The sequence below is a fragment of the Garra rufa genome, chromosome 17 (assembly GCF_049309525.1).
Source record: "Garra rufa chromosome 17, GarRuf1.0, whole genome shotgun sequence".
Classification (NCBI taxonomy): domain Eukaryota; kingdom Metazoa; phylum Chordata; class Actinopteri; order Cypriniformes; family Cyprinidae; genus Garra; species Garra rufa.
This window is the reverse complement of record NC_133377.1, coordinates 3,322,884-3,346,917: the sequence shown is the minus strand read 5'-3', so window position 1 is coordinate 3,346,917 and position 24,034 is coordinate 3,322,884. Positions and strand designations below refer to the sequence as shown.

Sequence of the window (24,034 nt, the reverse complement as noted above, 5' to 3'; positions counted from 1 at the left end):
TTCAATATTTTACTTTTTATTGAAAAAGATCTGTCAGTCAAACAAAACAAACAGTACATTTTTTTTAAATGTACTGAGAAGTAGTCAGTATGAAATATTTTTGGTCTTCGCTACATAGTTTGAAGGCAAATAAGCCATCAAATGTAAACAACCAGCACACATTTTGTACGAGTATAAAAAAAAAAAAAATCAGTGTGTGTAAGCCAAGTGTAAAGACAATCCTTCTTTTAATATCAGTGATCCAAACTAAGCTGCAGAAACAAATGTGTGAATTCAAAGTGACATTAAACACACAACATATAAAAGATACCTTTCTTGTACAAAAATGAACAATATGTAGGATCATGAAATAAAAATAAAAATACAAAAGTCACAGCATGGTTCTGTCACGGCATAATTATGCCGCTCATCCAGGAGGATTCAGAAACAGATACTTGATAGAAGCAAAGGAGATGCTTTGTTTAACATAACCTTGCCTAATCAAGGTTATAATGACTTCTCCACTAGGTGGCATTGTAATACACAAGGTAAAGTGATGGCCATCCTAATCATGCTCTGAATTCCAGCACCTCCGCTCAAAGTGGGCCAGAGTCTTTCATTTTAACGTATAACGGCCCTGAGGTCTTCAGAGAGATGAGAGGAAGTCCTTCAGACCAGCTTTCTTGCTCTGCTGTTTGTTTTCCAACATAAGGATCTTTTTGAGCCGGGCGAAAGGCGACGACTTCGCACCGCCAGATTTTGATGTCGATGAGCTGGCATTTGAAGATACCGACCTGGAAGAAAGGTGGTGTAAATGGTTTTTAAAGCTGATCAAAAGACTAGTCCTATGTCAACCTGTAACATATACGCGCACTGAGAATAGCTTACTTTGGTGTGCTACTTGGTGTTCTGTCTACTACAGATTTTGGAGTAGATCTGTTGGCTGACTGTGGAGTTCTGTGTTTGCCCACACTTCCTGGGGTACTTCGGTTCTTCGACAATGAAGACAAAAGCTCCCGATTCATTCCAGGCTGTCTGGAAATCTTATTACAGGTGTGACACGTTGCCATCTAAGAGAAGAAAGCATCATGGTTAAATGGTGGTAAAATAATAGTCCAAGTCATTATGCAAGTTCATTCCCATGACTTTCTTGAGACTTACAACTAAAATAATTGTTATATTTTCATCAATTCTACTGATAAAAAAAAAAACTTCTCAGATGTTGTCAACATAATAATAATAGTTTTTTGAGCAGCAAATCAGAATATTAGAATGATTTCTGAAGGATCATGTGACTGAAGTAACGATGCTAAAAATTCAGCTTTGAAATCACAGGAATAAATTACATTTTAAAATATATTCAAATATACTGTATACTGTTTTTGCTATACTTTGAATCAAAAAATGCAGGCTTGGTGAGCTTCTTTAAACAACATTACAAATCTTGCTGTTCAAAAACTTTTGACTGGTAGTGTATTTTTTTTTTTTTTTTTTCAAAACAATGAATTTTATAAGAGAGATATGATATTTGCAGTTTTTCCCCGGATTATAAAGTTTGTACTTAAATTTACAGGTAGTTTATAAACGGATATAGACAAAAATAGAATAACTATCAAAGCTAAACCATTTGTGTACTCTAATCTTGAAAGTGAAATCATTATACTGGTATGAACAATCTTTGGAAGCTTAATTTAAGTCTCTCAGTTTACAAAAACAAAGTCAATTGCATATTCGTTTCACGCTGAATCCCAGACAAAATTGCAAAAATTAAATGGAATGGCAATAAAATTCATTGTTTAACACAAGTAACCAAGCAAAACAAACATAAAAAACGTCTTGCTTTTCATGTTGTTATACTGTTGTGCTAACAAGTTTTATATTGTGATAAGCAGGTGTTGCTGACCCTTAGGAACACTTATCTCAAGTATTTCACACATTGTATGTGAACGTGAGCTCTATATACAGCAAGGTACAGGCCACAAGTACACTGACCACATGCCAGAAACTGCCAGAGACTAGCACTAAATTAAGCTGACCAACCACTGACACTTACAAACTTCCCCTCGGACACATAACTATATACACTCTTATGCCCTATATACACTATAAACCTCTTTTTTACACTCGTATACACTAACATACAATTTTAACTTTGAAATTAGTACCTTTATCCAGCAAGAATGCATTAAATTGATCAAAAATGACATTAAAGATCTTTATAATGTTAAAAAAAGATTTCCATTTCAAATAAATGCAGTACTTTTGAACTTTTAACTTTTAACTTTTGAATAGTGGTTGTACACAAGACATGGTTATATTGTTGCATTACTTAATATGAGTTAGTGAATCGGACGGAACTGCACAGAAAATAAAAGTACTTTATCTACATCCTTCTGTGGAATTGAACTCACCGACACGAAGGCAGCCATTGCTTGTTGAGGTAACAGGTGGCTAAGATGAAATGCAGATGATTTAAGATGATCCTGTTATGTATGTGAGAGCAGCTATGTTTACTACAGCACCCTTCATGTCTGGAGATATAAAGAGCAGGAACAGCCAATCAGCTGCAGCGGGGGGCGGAGTCTGTCTGACTGACTGACAGTTGACTGAAGGAATGCTCTGGAGTATCTGAACTATCCTTTATTGAATTCCTCAGAAACCTCAACTGAGTCTTTAAAAAATTACACAATTATTACCAAACAATAATTCTCATTTTAATACTGATAAGAAAATATAGAAATTAATATTTTTATTTAGCAAGGATGCTTTAAATTGATCAAAAGTGATGATATAGACATTTATAGTATTACAAAAGATTTCTATTTTTGATAAATGCTGTAAATCTTCTGAACTTTCTATTCATCAAAGAAACCTGAAAAATTCTACTCTGCTGTTTCCAGCATAATAATAATAATAAAAAATGTTTTTTGAGCAGCAAATCAGAATATTAAAATGATTTCTGAAGGATCATGTTACTGGAGTAATGATGCTAAAAATTCAGCTTTGAAATCACAGGAATAAATTATATTTTAAAATATATTCAAATAGAAAAGTTATATAAAATAGTAAAAAGTGTTTCAAAATGTTACTGTTTTTGGATCAAATAAATGCAGAAGACTTCGCATTACATATCTTACTGTTCAAAAACTTTTGACTGGTAGTGTACACACACACACGCACGCACAGTGATAATCATTGCTGCTCTGGTGTGAATATTTAACATGACTACAAATTAAACACACCCCTAAAGTTTTCTATTTTCATCCTGTTAGGCTAAATAAGATATAGCTATCAAAGCTTTGGCATCTTGCTAAGTTGCTGACCACACTAACCAAAGAGCTTTAGAAGAACATGATATCAAGATTAAGATAAAAAGTAAACCGCACATACTAGTTAACCACTGCTTTAAGAAGTCAAGCGGTTGTCCATATAAAGACTCTGACTCTTTCATACCTTTTAATCTCCATTACACAGCTCAGTCCCAAAATAGATCATTCCCCATGATCAAGATCTGTCCATTAAACAGGGTCATAAACACAATTCTCAAAACAGAGATGTCCAACATATCTGGGCTGGAAATGAATCCTTGGGATAAACATTGTGAAAGATAAGAACAGACTCAGACTCAGAAGAGAGAGAGATGGAAAAGATGTCATTGCTCACCAGTTTTCATCCCTTTGTTCCTATAAGGAAAGTTACGGGTTGAATGACCCTGAAAAGGTCAGCTTAGGCCAACTCAACTTATATTCCATGATCCATATGGATGAACAAGCAAAACAAGCTGGTGAACCCATACAGTATTTCGTGTGAAGCCTGTTCATTAAAGTAGTTCATTACTCACCCCCATTTCATTCAAGATGTTCAAGTCTATCTTTCTTTCTTCAGTCGCAAAGAAATTAGGGTTTTTGAGGAAAACATTGTAGGATTTTTATCCATATAGTGGACTTCAATGGTGGCCAATGGATTGAAGGTCCAAATTGCAGTTTCAAAGCAGCTTCAAATGGCTTTACACAATCACAGCTGAAGAATAAGGGTTTTATCTAGCAAAACAATCAGACATTTTCTTAAAAAATAAAGAAATATATTTTTTTAAAAAGTACAATTTCTATACTAAATGCTCGTCTTGCACTAGCTCTGCGTTGCACGTCTGTGTCTTCGAGCATTATGTAATCATGTTGGAAAGGTCTTGCGTACTCCAATTCAAAAAGGTAGGGTAGGGTGAAAAACTCCTCATTTTCTCCTCCAACTTCTAATCGTTTGACTTTCTTTGAACATTCACTTTGTAAACACTGGGTCGTACTTGATGAGCATTTGTGAATAAAAAGTATAACATTTTTATTGTTTTAAGAAACTGAATAATGATTTCGCTAGATAAGATCCTTATTCCTGGGCTGCGATCGTGAAGAGCCATTTGAAGCTGCATTGAAACTACAATTTGGACCTTCAACCGTTGGTCACCAAGGAAGTCCACTATATGGAGAGAAATCATGGAATGTTTTCTTCAAAAAACTAATTTTTTTGCAACTGAAGAAAGAAAGACATGAACGTCTTGGATGATATGGGATATGTTTAGTCTGGAAGTGAACTAATCATGCTGGTTATGCTAGTTAAGAAGCCTGATGGGGACACCAACAAACCAACAACAACTAACACACAACATGTGACAAGCAAAACTGAGATTTCCGACGGAGGCTACTTAAATCACCAAGGGAATTTTTTTGATTTATACTTCAGCTAATAAAAATGACCTAAAAATAGAACGAATGGTTACCAGCGCTCTTGAAAATATCTTTTTTAATGTTCCACAGAAGAAAGTCATCAACTTGTTTGTGAAAAAGATGTTTATCCCGTAAGATATCCCATAATGTCCCACAGACTATAAATACAGCATTCAATGACTTCCTTTCTTCTCTGAAACACTAAAAAAATATATTTTTAAGACTGTTGGTAAACAAGAGTTCTATCGATATATGTAAGGCAGTGAGAATTCACAAGCAGGTTTATGCTGGCGAAAACCCCATGGCTCCCTCGTGAGAGATTCAGGCAATCAGTTCACAGCAGCTGTCAAGAGAACGGAAACAAATAGGGAGAGCAAAACGAAGCTGGAAAGACTGCATATAGATTAATCCAATGCAGGGTGAAGGGTCATGAATGGAATAACAATACTGTCAGAGGTTTCTTCTTACCCTTGCAATATGCCAAAAATGAACACACATGCACAGCAGGGTCCAAAAGTTTCTAATTTAAAGGGATAGTTTACCTAAAAATGAAAATTCAGTCATTAATTACTCACCCTCATGTCATTTCAAACCTGTAAGACCTTCATTTATCTTTGAAACACAAATTAAATGAAATCCAAAAGCTTTCCAACCCTGCATAGACAGCAACGCAACTGACACGTTCAAGGCCCAGAAAGGTAGTAAGGACATTGTTAAAATAGTCCATGTGACATCAGTCCAACCTTAATTTTATAAAGCTACAAGAATACTTTTTGTGCCAAAGAAAACAAAAATAACAACTTTATCCAACAATTTCTTCTCTTCTGTGTCAGTCATCGATGTGCGTTCATTAGAGTACCACCGGAGGCGAAGTCTGACACAGAATAGAAGAAACTGTTGAATAAAGTCTTTATTTTTGTTTACCTACAACAGATACTTGTATGGATATATGATACATAAGACCTTAATTTCTAAACACTTGCTGACACTTTGCTTCTCTCTCTCTCTCTCTCTCTCTCTCTCTCTCTCTCACACACACACACACACACACACACACACACACACACACACCAGTCCAGCAGATGGCTTTTTGTGTTCTATTAATAGTCCAGGATCCTGAAATACCCACAACCCAGCAGCCACAAGCCGGGCTAGACTGTCATCTCTGACCTTGCTGCTGAGATATTGTAGATGCCACAGCTGCCCTTGATATGCAAGCCTGACCAAGTAATGTGTGTGTGTGTTCAGCTATTGATATGTGGAGACCCATCTGCTTTCCAGGACGATCGATCTGCGATACGCCCATCCCCCTTGACCAAACATGGAAAAGCTGCATCACTGATTCACTCCCTGAGGGGAAACAGGATGTCACACATCAAGCATAACCTGCATCAAAGGAATACTGGAAAAAGCCAAGGCTGCCGGCACAGATGCTTCCCAAAATGTTGAAAGATGCACATGCAACATCTAAGCTTTCTGTTGGAGGTATGGAAGCTTTCCAATCCAAAGGCGACAACAACAAAGAAACTGGAAATGCGCGTACAGCAGCAGAGGCAGCGCTGCAGAAAATTTGCATGCTATCTGTTCTAAATAGGACATGAAATTTGATTAGTGCACCACAAATTATGTTGAATATACTATGCCAAAGAATCTTTTGGCAAAGATGCTCAGATGGTGCACCATTTTCACTTGATTTTTTAAAGTGCCCCATAAGCCCCTTTGCATCAGAGTTCGCATTGGAGAACATTCTCATTCTTCATACTTTTTCAGTTATACACTTGCGAACCTGCGTCAAAGACTGACAGTGAAGGTGTTTTTCTTCTCACATCTTTAAAGGTCCCATATTGTCAAAATCGAAATTTCCTGGCTTTTTTCATGATAACTGAGGTCTAGGGGCTATGTAACTACCATATGAGTTTCAAAACAGTCAATCCACAGTAAACTGCACACAGCCTGCTTAAAGTGGCTGTTCATTTTCACGAGCCACTGTGACTTCCGCAGTGTTTCCCCTAGGTTTCCAGTGTTGGGGGGGGGGGGGGGGGGGTCTTAGGGGGTTGGGTGCCGGTAGCCAACGTTACTTTTTTTTTCCCGGTACTTTACCCTACTTTGTGAAATAACGAAAACATTATTATAGACTTATTCAGTGGAAAAATAAGTCCAAAACTCTCTATTTTAACATTTTGAACAATAGGGCTCTACCAACTTTTGCTTTTTTTTTTTTTTTTAATTCTTGTGTGTATTATTTTTTCTCATAATCAAATTAAAAGTATAAACATTTATTTATTTTTAATCAAATGAAAAATAAACCCTTTTAATTTTTGGCAAACAAACAGAGGTTTACTGTTAAAATCAATAAATAATAATAATTTAACATTTAAATAATAATTGTAGTATTTTTTCTACAATTAAGTGGTTAATCTTGTTATATTTATTTTTATCATATATATTGTTTCATGTCAATTATTTAAATAGGAATATATAAACAACTACATTATACTGTACAAAAGTAATACAAGACTAATGTTCTGTTACATGTTACTTTTATTTTGACAGGTTGCCTTGAAGTTTCTGTGTGTACAGCATGTTATGATGCTACTTTTCTCAAATGAAACGGTAAAAGTGACACTCACAGCAGCTTTGGATATTGAGTTTATCTGTTCATGCGAGATGCAAATGCCCAAAATTAGCGGGAGCGTCACGTGTGTTTCAGTATATGCGTGTAGTAAAAGCGCGTCTCCACCATTCATACATACAGAGGCAAACGGAGCATGCAGGATTCATATTGAAACGGTCTTTTTGCATTTCAGTTTTCACAGACACTAGTCCATATCGCGATTTGAATGAAGTAACAGACCAACTTTTGATTTATTAATCCAAAAATCGACGAATTTACGTGGCATTTCGCGCTATAGTAGATTCGGTTTTTATGAATGGAGTCCGCGATCCCGTCTGTGTTTTCGCAGATGAGACATTGTAAACACGCGATCATGTAAAGACAGAAATGACATGCCTTCGTGTAAATAAGATAAATAACACAAGGCAATTTAGTTTGTTTAATAAAAGAACAATGTATAGCCCTGTTCTATAGGAAAGATAACCTTAATGACTTCTATTGTGATCTGACGCTATATCAAAAATAAAATGAACTTGACATTCAAGGGGGGCGGGGGGTGCCATTGGGGGGGCGGGGCGCCCCCCTAAGATAATGGTAGGGGAAACACTGCTTCCGTAACGATGTGACGTCCGATCTACTCAGTCACCGCCTTCAGTCACCACCCCGAGCACCAACCACCGTACCACCCTCCTTTTGTCAAACCCAGACAATATCGTGTCCATAACATTGCTAAGCAACAACAACACGGAAACTAATCTAGAAAACCCTGTTCAGTCGATAGATGTCGAAACTACATCATTGCACAGGCTTCAGAATAACGTGAATATAAGAGACCAGAGGCACGTCAACTTCAGCCTCTTTCACACAGCGATTCTGGTAAATACACGGATAATGTGTCCCATGATTTGTTCTGGAGTTGTTTAATTTGGTTCATTCACAGTTGTTTTCCGGAATCTGTGCGTGCTTTACACACAACCCATAAAGACATGTGACGTTTGGATGTGAGATGTAACGCGACGCGTATGTTTCACTAAACTGAAACTAACCTGAACAAACTGTGCTTCAGCGCTGATAGTGAGGAGCTGGCTCTGCCTGATCGCCACTTCATTCCACTTTGCACGTATTTTTTTGTCGTGAAGAGTCGCAGGGTAACGTGCATCACTACAACACTGCCTTTATGGTTCTGGCTTTTGTTCACACAGTTCCCGTAATTTTCCAGAATCAGCGCGCATTGTGAAAGGGGCTTTACTAAAGCAACAGTTATGTAGCTTACTGCATTCGGTGTTTGAAAAAGAAAAAACATTAATGATCATCCTGAAATATCCTGTTGAGTATCAGCAGGCTAGGCTCTCTCTATGGCTCTGGGTTCGGCTACAACGATACATGACCGTAGTTACCTGTGATTGGCCTGGCTGTGCGTCACTCAGAAAACAACAGGCCAATCAGAAGAGAGGCTCATGAATATTAATTAGATGGGCCAAAATCGACCTGTTTTTGAGAGAGCTCCTAAAAAAGGAGCTGTAAAAATATATTGAGATGGATTTTGGCACTTATACTGCAAATACATATTCTTAAGGACATCAACAACTAAAATAAACCTCCAGAAATGTGTACAATATGGGACCTTTAAGATATTACAGTTGAACCACTGATGTCACATGGACTATTTTAACAATGTCCTTACTACCTTTCTAGGCCTTGAAAGTATCAGTTGCGTTGCTATCTATGCAAAGTCAGAAAGCTCTCAAATTTCATCAAAAATATCTTAATTTGTGTTCCAAAGATGAACAAAGGTATTACAGGTTTGGAACAACCCTTTAATACTCAGATACACTGTTATATTTAGTATCCATGAAGCATTTCAAAAGAATGGAATCACCTTGCTGTCCATGCTAAAATTGAATCTCCAAAATACACCGGTGAACTCAGGTTTTACTTAAATCCATATACTACATGTGTTTGGGAAGATGAAACAGGCATTAATCCAACTCAGGCCAACAAGTATATAAAAGGATACTTCAAATAACTTGCTAAAGACCTGGCAGAGCTGTCACAAGCCACAGCATGTCAAGCATTTCACTGTTAGAGACTGTGTGGCTCTGACTGATTTCAAAGTTCAAGGCCAAGAGCTTCCAGTCCCAGACAAATACCACAATTCAACAGGCGCCATCACCTGGAATCAACTCATTTACACCCACCACATTGATTCACCCAATTAACATTTTTCAACAATAAACTTATTAGCTTTAATGCTTCTGAAGTTTTATTTAGCAGAATTTTTTTATGAGGTTTAATGACACACTGAAAAATAAATATCCATGAGTGTGATACTGTGATGTAGGCATTTAGATTTGTACAGCAAACTATTTTAAAGAGAAATGGAATATTATATCACTATGCAAGGACATTTCAAAGGCCAGATTAAAAATGTTTAGGAAGTAAATGTAAAACTGAAACAACACTAATAAAATAAATATTACGTTTCACTTCTTAATTAGTTTGCTATGACTGTGTTTTAAAACCACATTGAAAAATTTTAAAATTACGAGATTAGAGTCAAAATGTTTCGAAAATAAAGTCAAAATGTTTAGAGAATAAAGTTGAAATGTTTTGAGAATAAAGTCGAAATTTCTAAAAAAAAAAAAAAAAAAATCATGAGAATGAAGTAATTTTTTTAGAGAATAAGCTCGAAATATAAGAAAGCCACAATTTCGCAAATAAAGCAAAAATTATGAGAATAAAGTCAAAATTTTTCAAGAATAAGGTCGAAATGTTTCAAAAATATAAGTCAAAATATTTTGAGAATAAAGCCAAAATTATGAGAATGAAGTCAAAATTTTTTGAGAATAAGATCAAAAGCTGAAATTTCACGAAAAGCCAAAATTCCGAGAGTAAAGTCAAAAAATTTCGAGAATAAAGTAAAATTTTCGAGAATAAGGCAGAAATTGAGAATAAAGCCGAAATTGAGAATAAAGCCGAAATTGAGAATAAAGTCAAAATATTTTGAGAATCAAGTAAAAATTTAGAAAACAAAGTAAAAATTGAGAATAAAAAAAAATTACAAGAAAAAGGAAAAATTATGAGAATTATCCATTCATTAGGCCTATTTGTAGTGCACCAGCCACCCAATAATATCAATATCAAGCTTTGTGCTTTTGGTACTTTTCATATAAAACAAAGTCTCAGCTTTCAGAATCTGTCAGTTTTATAGCAAAATACAAACAATGTGTCTTGCAATAATGTGCTTTTTACGCTCTTTAATGTGGCAGGACAGATCGCTGTATTCATGTAAATCAATCATCTTTTCGATTACAATGAGAAACTGTAGATTTTTAGGGGTGTTTTTTTATTACAAAATAGTGCAGTTTTATGAATATTGTGTCTATTATTTGCACACTACTGTTTAAATATTTAGGGCCAGTAAGATTTTATAACGATTTAGATTTTTTTTCTTGTCTTTAATGCTCATTAGGTCTACATTTAACTGATTCAAATTACAAAACAATTTTAATATTGTGATAAACTATTACAATTGCAATTTCTTTTCTATTTTAATATATTTTAAAATGTAATTTATTCCTGTGATGACAAAGCGGAGTTTTCAGCATCATTACTCTAGTCTTCAGTGTCACATAATTCTTCAGAAATCATACTAATATGCTGACCTGGTGCTCAAGAAACATTTATAATTACTATTAACGTTTAAAAAAGTTGTGTTGTTTAATATTTTTGTGGAATCAATAAAAATCAAGTCACAAGTTCACTAGAATGGCAAACTGTTCTTCATCTTAAAATAGATATGAGGCTATTTATGTTTGATTCAATCTGACAAATCATCTATTCAAAGCTGACAGACAGAGAAAGATGATCTTCCATGACCTCCACAAAAGAAAAAAGTGGCCTAAATGCTCTTTCCCTCACAGCTAACACTGTCCTGTTCATCATATTATGGAAAAAGAAGACACAGTTAATAGATATGAACTCTGCTGACATTGGCTGTCCATCAAGTGCATTATTGGTCTTGGTAAAATCTTCCTCTCCCGCACAGAAACACACGCCAACAATGTATACAGAATCTAGCAGTCTAACGCCTACCACTCCACCCCCAGAACCACGAGTCTCACTCAGCGTGCAGCTATGCATCCATGTGTCTCAGCACGTACACCTCCGTAACGGTGCTTTTTAGGGTTAAATACTTCTACAAATAACAACATTTCAGTAAATTGATCCAGTCACACTTCAAAAGAGCCTCAGAAAATAGGAACTTTCCCACTCTAAATCAGCTTAAGCGGATCTTCCTGGCTTTCAGATTAAAGTCATCTGAGGCTAAACGAATCACTATAAAAGGAGTGTTTCTGTGTCTGATTAATGTCTTTCTGCCAGATGAATAAGTAACATGTGATAGTCTATAGCCATATCTCTAAAAATGGAAATCATACTCCTAGCTAAATGTTCAAAGATTTTAAGTGTTTAATTGTGCCCTACAGTTATCTAGTGCATCGGTACAAAAGTGCATTCATATAGGCCATATAAGTAAAGTCAGTGGGAACTGCTTTTAGGGCCACATCAATGATTCTGTCTGTGTCTACTAAAAGAGCAGCAGAATGAGAAATATACGTTAAATTTTTTAGTTACTCTCAGTTTGTTTAAAGAAAGAGAAAATATGTTTAGAATAATGCACTTAACAATAGACATCTAGCAAGCAAGATACACTACATTGCCAAAAGTATTGGGACACTGTGGAAGAACTTGACTGGTCTGCAGAAAGCCAAGTCCAAATCCCAGCTAAACACTTCTGGTGTGACTTTATATGCAGACCTTGAGCCAAAAACTCATCACCAAACACCAATGACTGTACGTACGGGTACAGTCTTTTTAGACACTTCCAAAACTGTTGCAACAGAGATGGAAATATAATAATATAATATAAATAAATAAAAATATTTTTTAAATACATTCATTTTGTTTCCATATTTGTTGCCACAGTTTTGGAAGTGTCTAAAAAGACTGTACCCGTACGTACAGTCATTGGTGTTTGGTGATGAGTTTTTGGCTCAAGGTCTGCATATAGTTCACTTAAATCCAAATACGATATGGACTACTGTCTGTGAGTATTAAGCTGCAAAAAGACTGCTTAAATATGAATCCTGTATGATCTGCGTGTCTCTGTGTGAATGAATGGCGCAGACGCATTTTTGTTTACTACATACATACTGACGCGTATGGCACTCACGTTGTTTTCAGGTTCCGCTGCCTCAATATACGAGTACATGAACAATCTCTAGAATTGCTCTGAGTCACTTTATGAGCATTTTACTGTTTTTTTTTTTTTTTTGTGAGAAATACTATTGCCATATCATACACAGACACTTAAAGATCTTCACAGCAACCCAAAATAAAAGTTCAGTTTAACTTGAAGAAACTGTGAAAGAAATATATTACTACTACTACTAATAAAATAATTATTAAAAATTATTTTGAGGGAATATTTACCAGAAAAATTATTTACCAGAAAAAAAAAAATTAAAGAAGCTTTTGTTTATGAAGAATTAATAAAACCATTAAAATGTAATCCAGAAAATGTATGTAAATTGTAAAGCACAGAATTTGGTTAAAAAAATTAATTTGAGAAAAAAATGTAAATGTATTTCAAAGGCCTTTACCTAAATTGCTGTTAAACTGTGTACGTTTTATGATTTCAGTTAATTAGACATGCTTTTTTTTTTATTTACCCATTAAAAGAGCGTCTAAAAATTGGGAAAAAAAATTAAACGGATGTAATTTATGCCCACTACTGTAGATTTATTACTATATGACCAGTTAATATGCAAAAACATATAACTCTGTTTTTAACAATTTTCAAAACCATGTTTTTTCATTGTGCATTCCAACTAATCTCAATCAAACTGTGGTTTGGTTATTTTGATAACCAACACAAAACACAATAAAAAAAGCTAAAAAATATAAAAAGCATGAAAACATAAAAAAAAATTGAAAATAAAAAAGTTATTTGTTTTTGCAAATAAATACACTACTGTTCAAATGTTTGGAGTTGGTAAGATTTCTTAAAATTGAAAGAATTTTTTTATGCTCAAATTAAAATAATGTATTTCAAATGTACAAAAAATAGTGCGGCGTTAGTAATGAAATATTTTGACTGTTATTTGCACACTACTATTCAAAAGTTTGGGGTCAGTAAGATTTTTAAAAAGTTTCTGACAGAAACCTCCATTCATTTAATAAAAAATACAGTAAAAACAATATATTATTCTTAAATATTAATACAATTTAAAATAGCTATATTCTATTTGAATATATTTTAAAATGTAATTTATTCCTGCGATAAAAAGGCTGATATGTTCAGCATCATTACTGTAGTTTTCAATGTCACATGATCCTTCAGAAATCATGCTAACATACTGATGTAAAGAAATATTTCTTCTAACTATTAATTAAAACAATGAAAACTTGTTCTGCTTAATAATTGTGGAAATCATGAAAGTTTCCACTGAACGAATGAAAAGTAACCTTTTAAACTTTTGAGTGGTAGTGTACATATATAGCAACATAGTGTTTGTCCCTCATGGTTTAAATTCATCCACCTAATCTGACAAGTCACTCTGGAATGGGCAACATGGACTGGATAGTTATCATGGCAGCATTTAAACTGAGGAGGACATAAAACAGGTGGACGTGTCCTCACCAGAGCATTGGAGGCCCTTTTAAATTTTTGAAGCACTACAGTCTGCTCTGTGTTGAGTCTCCTTCCTGCCGACTCCCTCCTCAGAAGTCTTCTAATCCTCGCCGTGGGCTTCCGCTTGGGCCGCAGACGCACGTGATGATTGCCCAGTTGGCGCCACTGAAAGCAGAAGGGGCAGATCATAGACACCGGCAGGGCAATGCCTATAATGGAGAGAGTAATACAGTAAAGGTTTTTGGCATGGCAACTGGTTAAAATAAAACAGGTGATGCTATGCTCTATTCTGAGGATGCTTTGGAATTTTGAACTTTGGAAAACAGCTTTTTCAATATGCGGTCATCCTACCCCACTGTCGGGCCATCTTTGAGGTTTGTGAAGGCTGTAGAAATTGATTCTAGCTTTATATCAAGAAATGTGGTTGGATTTAATAGGTTTAACTTGGGTTGAAAAACCAACGGCCTGTTCTGATGCCTACAAAGACTTATATAGACTTGGGACCAGTTTTGGGGGTAACGCATTACATTTACATTTACATTTTACATTTATTCATTTAGCTGACGCTTCTATCCAAAGCGACTTACAATTGGGAATACAACAAGTGATTCATCCTAAGGAGGCAGATCAACATTTAAGTTACATAGTCAGATTACTTTTTTCAAGTAACTAGTAAAGTAACACATTACTTTTTAATTTACAAGAAAATATAGAGTTACTTTTTCAAATAATTAACTTCAGTTACTTTTTCCACATTTATCGATTGAAGCTCTCCTGTCCCCATGTTGAGAGAAATTGGGAGAAAGATGTTTTTTTAGTTCTAGAATAAATGTGACTCAGAATATGACACAAACTTGCAATAATTAAATATGTTAAACAATACAAATATCCTTTATGTATTTAACCCTCTGGTTGACCCAGAAAAGATTTTCTTTTTCCTGAAAATACTAGTTAACATTATCGCATTGGACTCAAACTTCCTGAATTTGTTCACACAAGGTATAAGTACTTCTCAGATTTTTTTTTACAATTTTCGTACTTTTTGGTAGGTTTTATTTCACCTAGTCACACTTGTAGTGTTCCCGGTCAAAAATGACCGGACTCCAAACAATTGCTGATAAATCGCTCATTATGCTATATTATCATCAAGCATCAAGTGCCTACTTTCAAATAAATGAGGCTTACAATTAATAAAATGCAAATAGAAACACAAAACCAGTCCTAAATGAAAGAAAACAAGTTGACAAAAATATTGAATCCAATAGTTGGTGATAATATAGCTTAATGAGAGATTTATAAGCAGCTGTTTGGAGTCTGCTCATTTTTGACCGGGAACATCGAAGGTGTGGGTTAATCTTGTTTTATTAACCAGTGTACTTGGTGACATTTGATGATCCAATTCAACCATACTAATAAGTAAAAGATCTGTTGTTCTTTTTTTTTTATTATTGCTGAAGAGTGTTGAACTTTCTTCGTCTGTATTCTACTGTAGAGATGTAAATTTACTTTTTCTTCAGCCTGAGGCTTTTGGTGTGAAAGGGCTTTTATATTTGCTAAAAGTATAACTTTTCAAATTAAAACAAACAATCAAGTCCTTTCCAGATTTTATAAGTAATGCAAAAGTAACGTAACGCATTACTTTCCATAAAAAGTAACTAGGTAACTTAACTAGTTACTTTTTACAGAGGAACGCAATATTATAATGCATTACTTTTAAAAGTAACTTTTCCCCAACACTGCTTGGGACTATATTAAAATAATAAGCACTTTAAAATGTCATAGGAGTGTATTAATATAAATAACAAAGCTGAAACTTACCAGTGCTCTGATGCTTTTGCCTGTAATAAAAAAAAAAAAAGCAGTAAAAGGGTTAGTCTTTAAATCTCACACTTTATAGGAGTTAGACTCAAATATCGCAGTTTATGAATCATTTATGAGGTCTTGCACCCAATCTGATGAAGTAACACTGCGGTTTGTTTATATCTTATACATTCCTACATGCAGGGTGAAAACTCTGCGACAGACTGTGAATAAAAAAGATATTCTTCTCTAGTGCTGCTGTATGATATATTCGATATTCTGTCAAATACTAAAAAAACAGTAAGCCTCAGTAAGAAGGAAGCCCCCCCCCCATCTCTGTTCTGCCCATCTCCTTTATCTGAGCTTCATAATCCTGTCTAAAATTAGTTCACATTGCTAAAAGCTTTTGTTATTGTGTGGCACGTGCATGTTAAGGGGGGCAGGGGTCCACTGCCCCATCATATGCAACTGTTTGTGATGCCACAGCGGATGTTTCACAGCATGCCATAGAGCCGGGACAGACCCCTTGTTTTTAATACATGGAGACATTATCTGGGCAGTGATGAAGTGCGAATGAAATCATTCCTGCCTGCTATAAAGTCTGGTAAATGTCATTCAACTCATTACAAACAAGAACAAATTAATCTGTGCCACAGATCTTACTGGATTTAGACTTAAAGGGATAGTTCACTCAAAAATGAACATTTTGTTTTCATTTACTCATCCTTGTGTCGTTCCAAACTTTTATGAGTTTCTTTCTTATGTTGAACATAAAAGAAGATATTTTGAAGAATGCTGGTAATCAAACAGTTGTTGGTCCCCATTGATTTCCATAGTATGTCTTTCTCTAATATGGAAGACAATGAGGAACAAAAACTGTTAGGTTCTTCAAAATATCTTATTTTGTGTTCAACAAAAGAAAGAAATTTATACAGGTTTGGATCGATATGACGGTGACTAAATGAGGACAAAAATGTTCATTTTGGCGTGAACTATTTCTTTAAATGCATTTTCTTTTCAGCATCCATTTTTATTTATTTGCTTCTTTCTGACTGAATTCCTTCTTTAGGGTTTGATTTTTGGTTTGTTCCTTGGTTGTTTAATTTGACTATTTTTATTTATTTATTTATTTGCTTTTTTGACAAAGTTGTACATGTGCAGAATGGCAAACAATCACACACCACTCCTGTTATTTATGTTTATTTCATTGATCTCTTTTTTTATTATTTTGTTAAACTTTAAAGCTTTTCTGAAACTTTCTGATAAGTATTTGTTTATTTATTTCATTGTTTTGTTTAATTTTATATATTTATTTGACTTTGAAATAAAAAACGCCAAGCACCTATTATTTTTTTGTTCTTTTATTTAAAAATCATATTTAATTTTGTTATTAATTTTATTTCTTTAACTCGCTTATTTGCTTTTATTGTTGTTTTGTTTCTAAGAAAATTGAAATCCTAGTTGTTAAATTTTAATTATTCGGTTTTTTACCGGAAAAGAAAAATACAAAAAGCACTTTTAATTATTTATTTACTTATTGTGGTAACACTTTATAATAAGGTGTCATTTGTTAACATTAGTTAATTAACTAATAACGAACAATGAACAATACATTACACTATTTATTAATCTTTGTTAATATAAGTTAATCATTAACAGAAACCATCCTAATATTCTGATTTGCTGCTCAAAAAACATTTATTTTTATTATGTTGAAAACAGCTAAGTATAATTTTTTCACGTTTCTTTGACTAATAGAAAGTTCAGAAGAACAGCATTTATGTGAAATAGAAATCTTTTGTAACATTATAAACATCTTATCAATACAAGTTACAAAGATTACTTTTTTCCAAGTTTATTTATATTTCAGATCAAATAAATGCAGTGTCGGTGAGCAGAAGAGACATCTTTAAAAAACATTAAAAATCTTAAACTTTTGACTGGTAGTGTATTTTGCTATTTTGGAAGAAGAAAACAAAATGAAAATGTAAGAAACAACCACTCAGCACTGCCACCGCCTACTAAAGGCATGTAAAACCACCACATGACTTCTTTCCTGTGGTAATCTAATTTAAATAATTGACCTATTAATAATGCAGCTCCTTTTAAGAACTCTCAGAACAAAGATAAAGAAGATTTTAATTCAGTTTACAATGTGCTGTAGCAGCACGATTATATCAACAAAGACAAAACTCTTGCTAAATCACCTGAGATAAAAATCAAGAAACAGAAAAATGCCCCCATTACAGTCCACTTAATATTCCAGTGGACACAACAGCTTATCCCCATCAATGTGTCTGGCGGCAAACAACTGTCTTACTATGACACCTGTGGAAGATATTGAGAGTGAGCTTAACACAAGTGGTTTTATAAATAAGAACGCAACCTCTGCGCACTTCGCCAAAAAGGAATCTCATGGCACGCATACTAACAGACAAAAGATTCCAGTAAGTTATGTTCATGTTCGTCGTGAGTCACCACAGATGTACCCTGTACTCGCCGAGCACAACAAGCCAACTAACGCTCAAAACATGCAGTGCTCTGACCCAGAACATGTGGTTGGGAAACATCTAATCCAAGAAAAACATGCCAAGGCTAAGCGTCATTTATCTTCACTCACTCTGCTGCTCCTGCTTGTACTATCCAAGACAACATGTGATTTATAGCAGCTTAAGAAATATTAAAGCAAGAATCTTTAGCAAATCTATACCGGGCTCACTTTTATTTGCCTTTTCACCATAACTTTCCTAGATTCCATGCAACGCAGAAGATAGTTAATTTAACTGCTCTGAAAATGAGCTTAAGATACTAGACACTAATAGATTTTATTATAAATTATTAAAAACTTTTTTTTTAGCTGAAGCTGTAATGCTGTTAATTTGAAGTTGTTGGATTTGACTGTTACATTAAAACACTGGTAAAAGCATTTTTAAAATGCGTCATTCATACAGTTGAGGTCAAAAGTTTAAATACACCTTGCAGAATCTGCGAAATGTTAATTATTTGACCAAAATAAGAGATCAAACAAAATGCATGTTATTTTTGATTTAGTACTGACCTGAATAAGAAATTTCACATAAAGACGTTTACATATAGTTCATATGAAGAAATAAGTCAAATTAAAGGGGCTATATGCAACTTTCTGAAATTTAAACTCGCGACTGACACCTGTGGCCAAAAAACGGAACTGCTCTTCCTTTCTGCTCACTCTCGCAGCGCTCCTACGTGCACACTTCACGAGTCATCCGCTGCAAAGATGTCAACATTATGTTTACAGAGGTAAGAAGAGTCAAATACATATATTGTAGGCTAATTGCTGACTAGCGGTGGTGGCAGAGTCATCTGAAATGTTTAACATGAACGCGCTTGACGTCACATCCGCAGACAGGGCGCGAAAAATCCGACCCGACAGAAAATAGGAAAAATAGCATACAGGTTTATAGGCAGAGGTGTAAAAAGTACTCAAAAATGTTACTCAAGTGAAAGTACAAGTAATGAGTGAAAATTTTACTCAATTAAAAGTAAAAGTACTCAGCCAGAATTACACTCAAGTAAAAGTAAAAAAGTACTGCATTAAAATTGTACTTGAGTATTAAAAAAGTAAAAGTAAAAGCAAAAATGAAAACTAGAGATTCTTGTTTACGTTTTTAATCTCTAAAAACATGAAGTGAATGAACCACATACAAGGTTTTATCCTGCTTTAGAACTGTTTAGATTTAACCTTTGAAGGCCGATATTTCTTTGTTGAGCGGGAGACAAAGGATGCATTTCATCTTGTATGAATCCTTACTAATACCGCTAAAAGAAAAGAATTCGCTAAGGTAAGGCCACGGGTGCTCTTGCCCCTGTGGCTGATTTTGGGCTGCGTTCACTACTGAATCATGTTCTTCCTCCATTTTCTTCCACTGACTGCATGTCAAAGGGCGAATTCCAAACGGCTATTTTGCGCCCTTCAAGGGCACTTCTAGAAGGGGACGCCATTTGTAGGGACGTTCCAAACGAAAGTGAGCAACTTAATCCCTTCACGAAGGGCCCTTCCAGAAGGCCGTTAGCGAAGGGAACATTCCATGGTCACTTCACGGAAGTGATTTCCGTTAGTGATCACGTTTGCGCAGCGTTGTCAAGGTAACATTTCGTCAGTCATTCCCTTCGCCAAGGGAGTTCCAAACGGTTAAAAGAGACAGAAATGCCCTACTCCCTTAAAAGAACTCACTTCAAAGGGATCTGCCCTTCGGAGGGAGTAGGGCGTAGGGATGCGCACTTCCATTTGGAATTTGCCCATAATTTCTCTAATTTCCAGGTCAAGGTGCTGTGCATTGTGGTGATTGATGCAACTTGATGTCACTTCCAAAGGACCAATGAACATGTCTGATTAATTTCATAGAATGTAAAAACGAATCTCATTGGCACAATGAATAACATTTTAATTAAACTGGAATTCAGCGCAATTCAATTGGTTTGTTAGCAAGAGAAAATAGTAAAAAAAAAATTCACAAAAATTAGTATTTTGAAATTATTTACTTTTTGACTGTAAATAAAATTGTAAGGAGTAAAAAGTAGTTTTTTTTTCTTTAAAAATGTACTTAAGTAAAAGTAAAAGTATTCATTTTTAATTGTACTCAAGTAAAGTAAAAATCCCCAAAAATAATACTTAAGTACAGTAATCAAGTAAAATTACTCAAGTACTTTACACCTCTGTTTATAGGTGCACCCACTGTGAGCTGACAAGGTGTCAGTATGCTCATCAGGAGATGTTTGAGTCATAAATCGTCAAATAAAAAGGCTATTGTTACATTTATTTTTGGGAAAAAGTTACATATAGCCCCTTTAATAAAAATTACCCTGTTCAAAAGTTTAGTTTACATACACTTCATTCTTAATACTTAGTTGTTACCTGAATGACCCACAGCTGTTTTTTGTTTTGTTTTGTTTTGTTTTTTCAGTGACCATTGTTTGTGAGTACCTTGCTTGCTAGGTCCCACAAATTCTTTGGTTTTTCGGCATGTTTGTGTATTTAAACACTTTCCAACAATGACTGTATGATTCTGAGATCCATATTTTTTTACACTAACAACAACTGAGGGACTCATATCCATCTACTACAGAAGGTTCAAATGCTCACTGATGCTCCAGAAGTAAAAACAATGCATTAAGAGCCGGGGGTGTAAACTTTTGAACAGAATGAAGATATGTACATTTTTCTTATTTTGACTAAATATCATATTTTTTTCCCTTTAGTACTGCCCTTTAGAGCCTACAGAAGATATATGTTTCCCAGAAGACAAAATAAGTCCAATTTACCCTGATCTTCAAATTCTTAAAGCATTGTTTCTCCTTCTGGAGCATCAGTGAGCATTTGAACCTTCTGTAACAGTTGTATATATGAGTCTCTCCCTCACTTGTCCTCAGTGTGAAAAGATGGATCTTAAAATCATACAGTCATTGTTGAAAATTGCTGAAGAGCCAAAGAATTTGTAGGGTCTGAAGGGTTTCTCTTAAGTACAGTCAGTGGACAGTTTAACTGTTCAGGACAAACACGGGACTCATGAACAACTATCACTAAACCAAAAAAAAGAAAAAAGAAAAAAGAAAAACAGAGCTGTGAATTAATTCAGGTAACAACACAGTATTAAGAATCAAGCGTATGTAAACTTTTGAACGGGGTCTTTTTATAAATTAATAATAAAACTAGTATTAGGACAATATGTAAACATCTGTTATGTGAAATATCTTATTCAGTTCATGCATTTTGTATGATCCATCTTATTTTGGTAAAATAATTAACATTTAGCAGATTCTGCAAGGTGTATGTATACTTTTGACCCCCACAGTATATGTGGTGGTTCATCAATATGGGTTTTTCAACTGAGATTAGACAATCGCCATCCACTTTCAATATTAAAGGAATGAGTGTTTAATGATGATTAACCATAGTAAACAAAAACTGTAAAATGACCAACACACTGTTTAGCTGATGAGATTTGAACACACGTGATTATTTCATCACCTTGATGGTGCATTTCTGATACTGATGCTATTATTATTATTATATCCACACATGCGTAAATATAAAGACTGGAACTGCACAACATCAAAACACTTTACATTTCTATCTGAGATAACCACAAAGTTCACAGAAGATTTACTATCGAAATCACAAAGCAAGCAACTATAATTCTCAGTATGGACTATGGATTATTCTCTGAAGAACAGCAACCAACAATACCATTAATGAATCTTTTCAACAGGAAATAACAGATCGCTGCAATTTTTTTTCAAGCACTGTTTTGGAAAATTGCTCAAGTGGCAGCAATTTATTCTCAAGTGAGAAATTGAGCATTTTCAATTTCAATGACCATTAGGATTGCAAAAAAATGGTTAATAATATTAAGAAAAACAACAACAACCACAGCAATAATAGCAACAATACCAATAAACCTTAAAAAAAACTTTTTATTGCTATTTTGTTATTATTGTCACCAAGACACTGATCAGGCATATTACATTTTCATTGTTGAAGCCCAATAACAGTCTACAGGTCCTTTTCAAAAAATTAGCATATTGTGATAAAGTTCATTATTTTCTGTAATGTACTGATAAACATTAGACTTTCATATATTTTACATTCATTACACACATTTGAAAGAAGTTCTAGCCTTTTATTGTTTTAATATTGATGATTTTGGCATACAGCTCATGAAAACCCAAAATTCCTATCTCAAAAAATTAGCATATTTCATCCGACCAATAAAAGAAAAGTGTTTTTAATTCAAAAAAAGTCAACCTTCAAATAATTATGTTCAGTTATGCACTCAATATTTGGTCGGGAATCCTTTTGCAGAAATGACTGCTTCAATGCGGCGTGGCATGGAGGCAATCAGCCTGTGGCACTGCTGAGGTGTTATGGAGGCCCAGGATGCTTCGATAGCGGCCTTAAGCTCATCCAGAGTGTTGGGTCTTGCGTCTCTCAACTTTCTCTTCACAATATCCCACAGATTCTCTATGGGGTTCAGGTCAGGAGAGTTGGCAGGCCAATTGAGGCACAGTAATACCATGGTCAGTAAACCATTTACCAGTGGTTTTGGCACCTGCTCACAGTGCCAAAACCACTGGTAAATGGTTTACTGACCATGGTATTACTGTGCTCAATTGGCCTGCCAACTCTCCTGACCTGAACCCCATAGAGAATCTGTGGGATATTGTGAAGAGAAAGTTGAGAGACGCAAGACCCAACACTCTGGATGAGCTTAAGGCCGCTATCGAAGCATCCTGGGCCTCCATAACACCTCAGCAGTGCCACAGGCTGATTGCCTCCATGCCACGCCGCATTGAAGCAGTCATTTCTGCAAAAGGATTCCCGACCAAGTATTGAGTGCATAACTGAACATAACTATTTGAAGGTTGACATTTTTTGTATTAAAAACACTTTTCTTTTATGGGTTGGATGAAATATGCTATTTTTTTGAGATAGGAATTTTGGGTTTTCATGAGCTGTATGCCAAAATCATCAATATTAAAACAATAAAAGGCTTGAACTACTTCAGGTGTGTGTAATGAATCTAAAATATATGAAAGTCTAATGTTTATCAGTACATTACAGAAAATAATGAACTTTATCACAATATGCTAATTTTTTGAAAAGGACCTGTATATTTACTGTGTCAAAAAGCAGAAATAAAAAAAAATGGTTTTGCATATCAGTTATCTGATCTAAAAATAAAGGGTATTCGTATTCAAAATGCAAATGTCTTCAAATGTAACACAACGTGTTGCAGAAGAGTAGCCTGTCATCTACTGGCAACTTCATTGCATTGCAGCAGAAAGCATGGCGAGCAGCATGTGGCGTACAGCATGTTCAAAATCCACACTAAATATGATATATAATATGTACTGTATAATATGTGCAGTTGATGAAAATTGAAAAGAACTTACATGAGAAAGCGCGACTCTTCAGGACAAATGTCTTTGTAAAGTAGAGAAGCCTTAAATAAGAATTTATGTGCCATCGCGTCTGCTTTAACAGCCAAACAACCAACAGCCTTTGTGATAAAAAGCCCAACGTTCAAACTTACAACAAATGCGGCCTTAGCAGACAACTGTTGTCAGTAATAAAAAAGTGTGAAAAAACGTGCGTTTTCTTGGTCCAGCGTGACTACAGGAAATACCGTAGTCTCCTTACCCACAATACCTCAATGCGGCCGAGGGATTATGGGAGTGCGAGTTTTTTTG

The 24,034-nt window shown here is 34.9% G+C and overlaps 1 protein-coding gene across 1 annotated transcript; it reads right to left on the bottom strand.

The window, feature by feature from the left end:
• On the bottom strand, nt 1-23,947 carry rmp24 (ribonuclease MRP subunit p24). Its single transcript, XM_073822294.1, has 5 exons — nt 23,738-23,947; nt 15,824-15,843; nt 14,015-14,214; nt 868-1,049; nt 1-773 (listed from the first exon to the last, which is right to left on the bottom strand). Exons 1-5 carry the CDS (start codon nt 23,809-23,811, stop codon nt 626-628), a joined length of 624 nt encoding a protein of 207 aa, XP_073678395.1. The 5' UTR covers nt 23,812-23,947; the 3' UTR covers nt 1-625.
• Between the last annotated feature and the right edge of the window lie 87 nt (nt 23,948-24,034).

Excerpts from the sequence above, each read along its gene's own strand:
- rmp24 (XM_073822294.1), bottom strand. The coding sequence starts at position 23,811 with ATGGCACATAAATTCTTATTTAAGGCTTCTCTACTTTACAAAGACATT. Across the intron at positions 15,844-23,737 it reads GAAGAGTCGCGCTTTCTCAT|GCAAAAGCATCAGAGCACTG; the intron begins GTAAGTTCTTTT and ends TTTTTATTACAG. Across the intron at positions 774-867 it reads ACACCAAGTAGCACACCAAA|GTCGGTATCTTCAAATGCCA; the intron begins GTAAGCTATTCT and ends CCTTTCTTCCAG.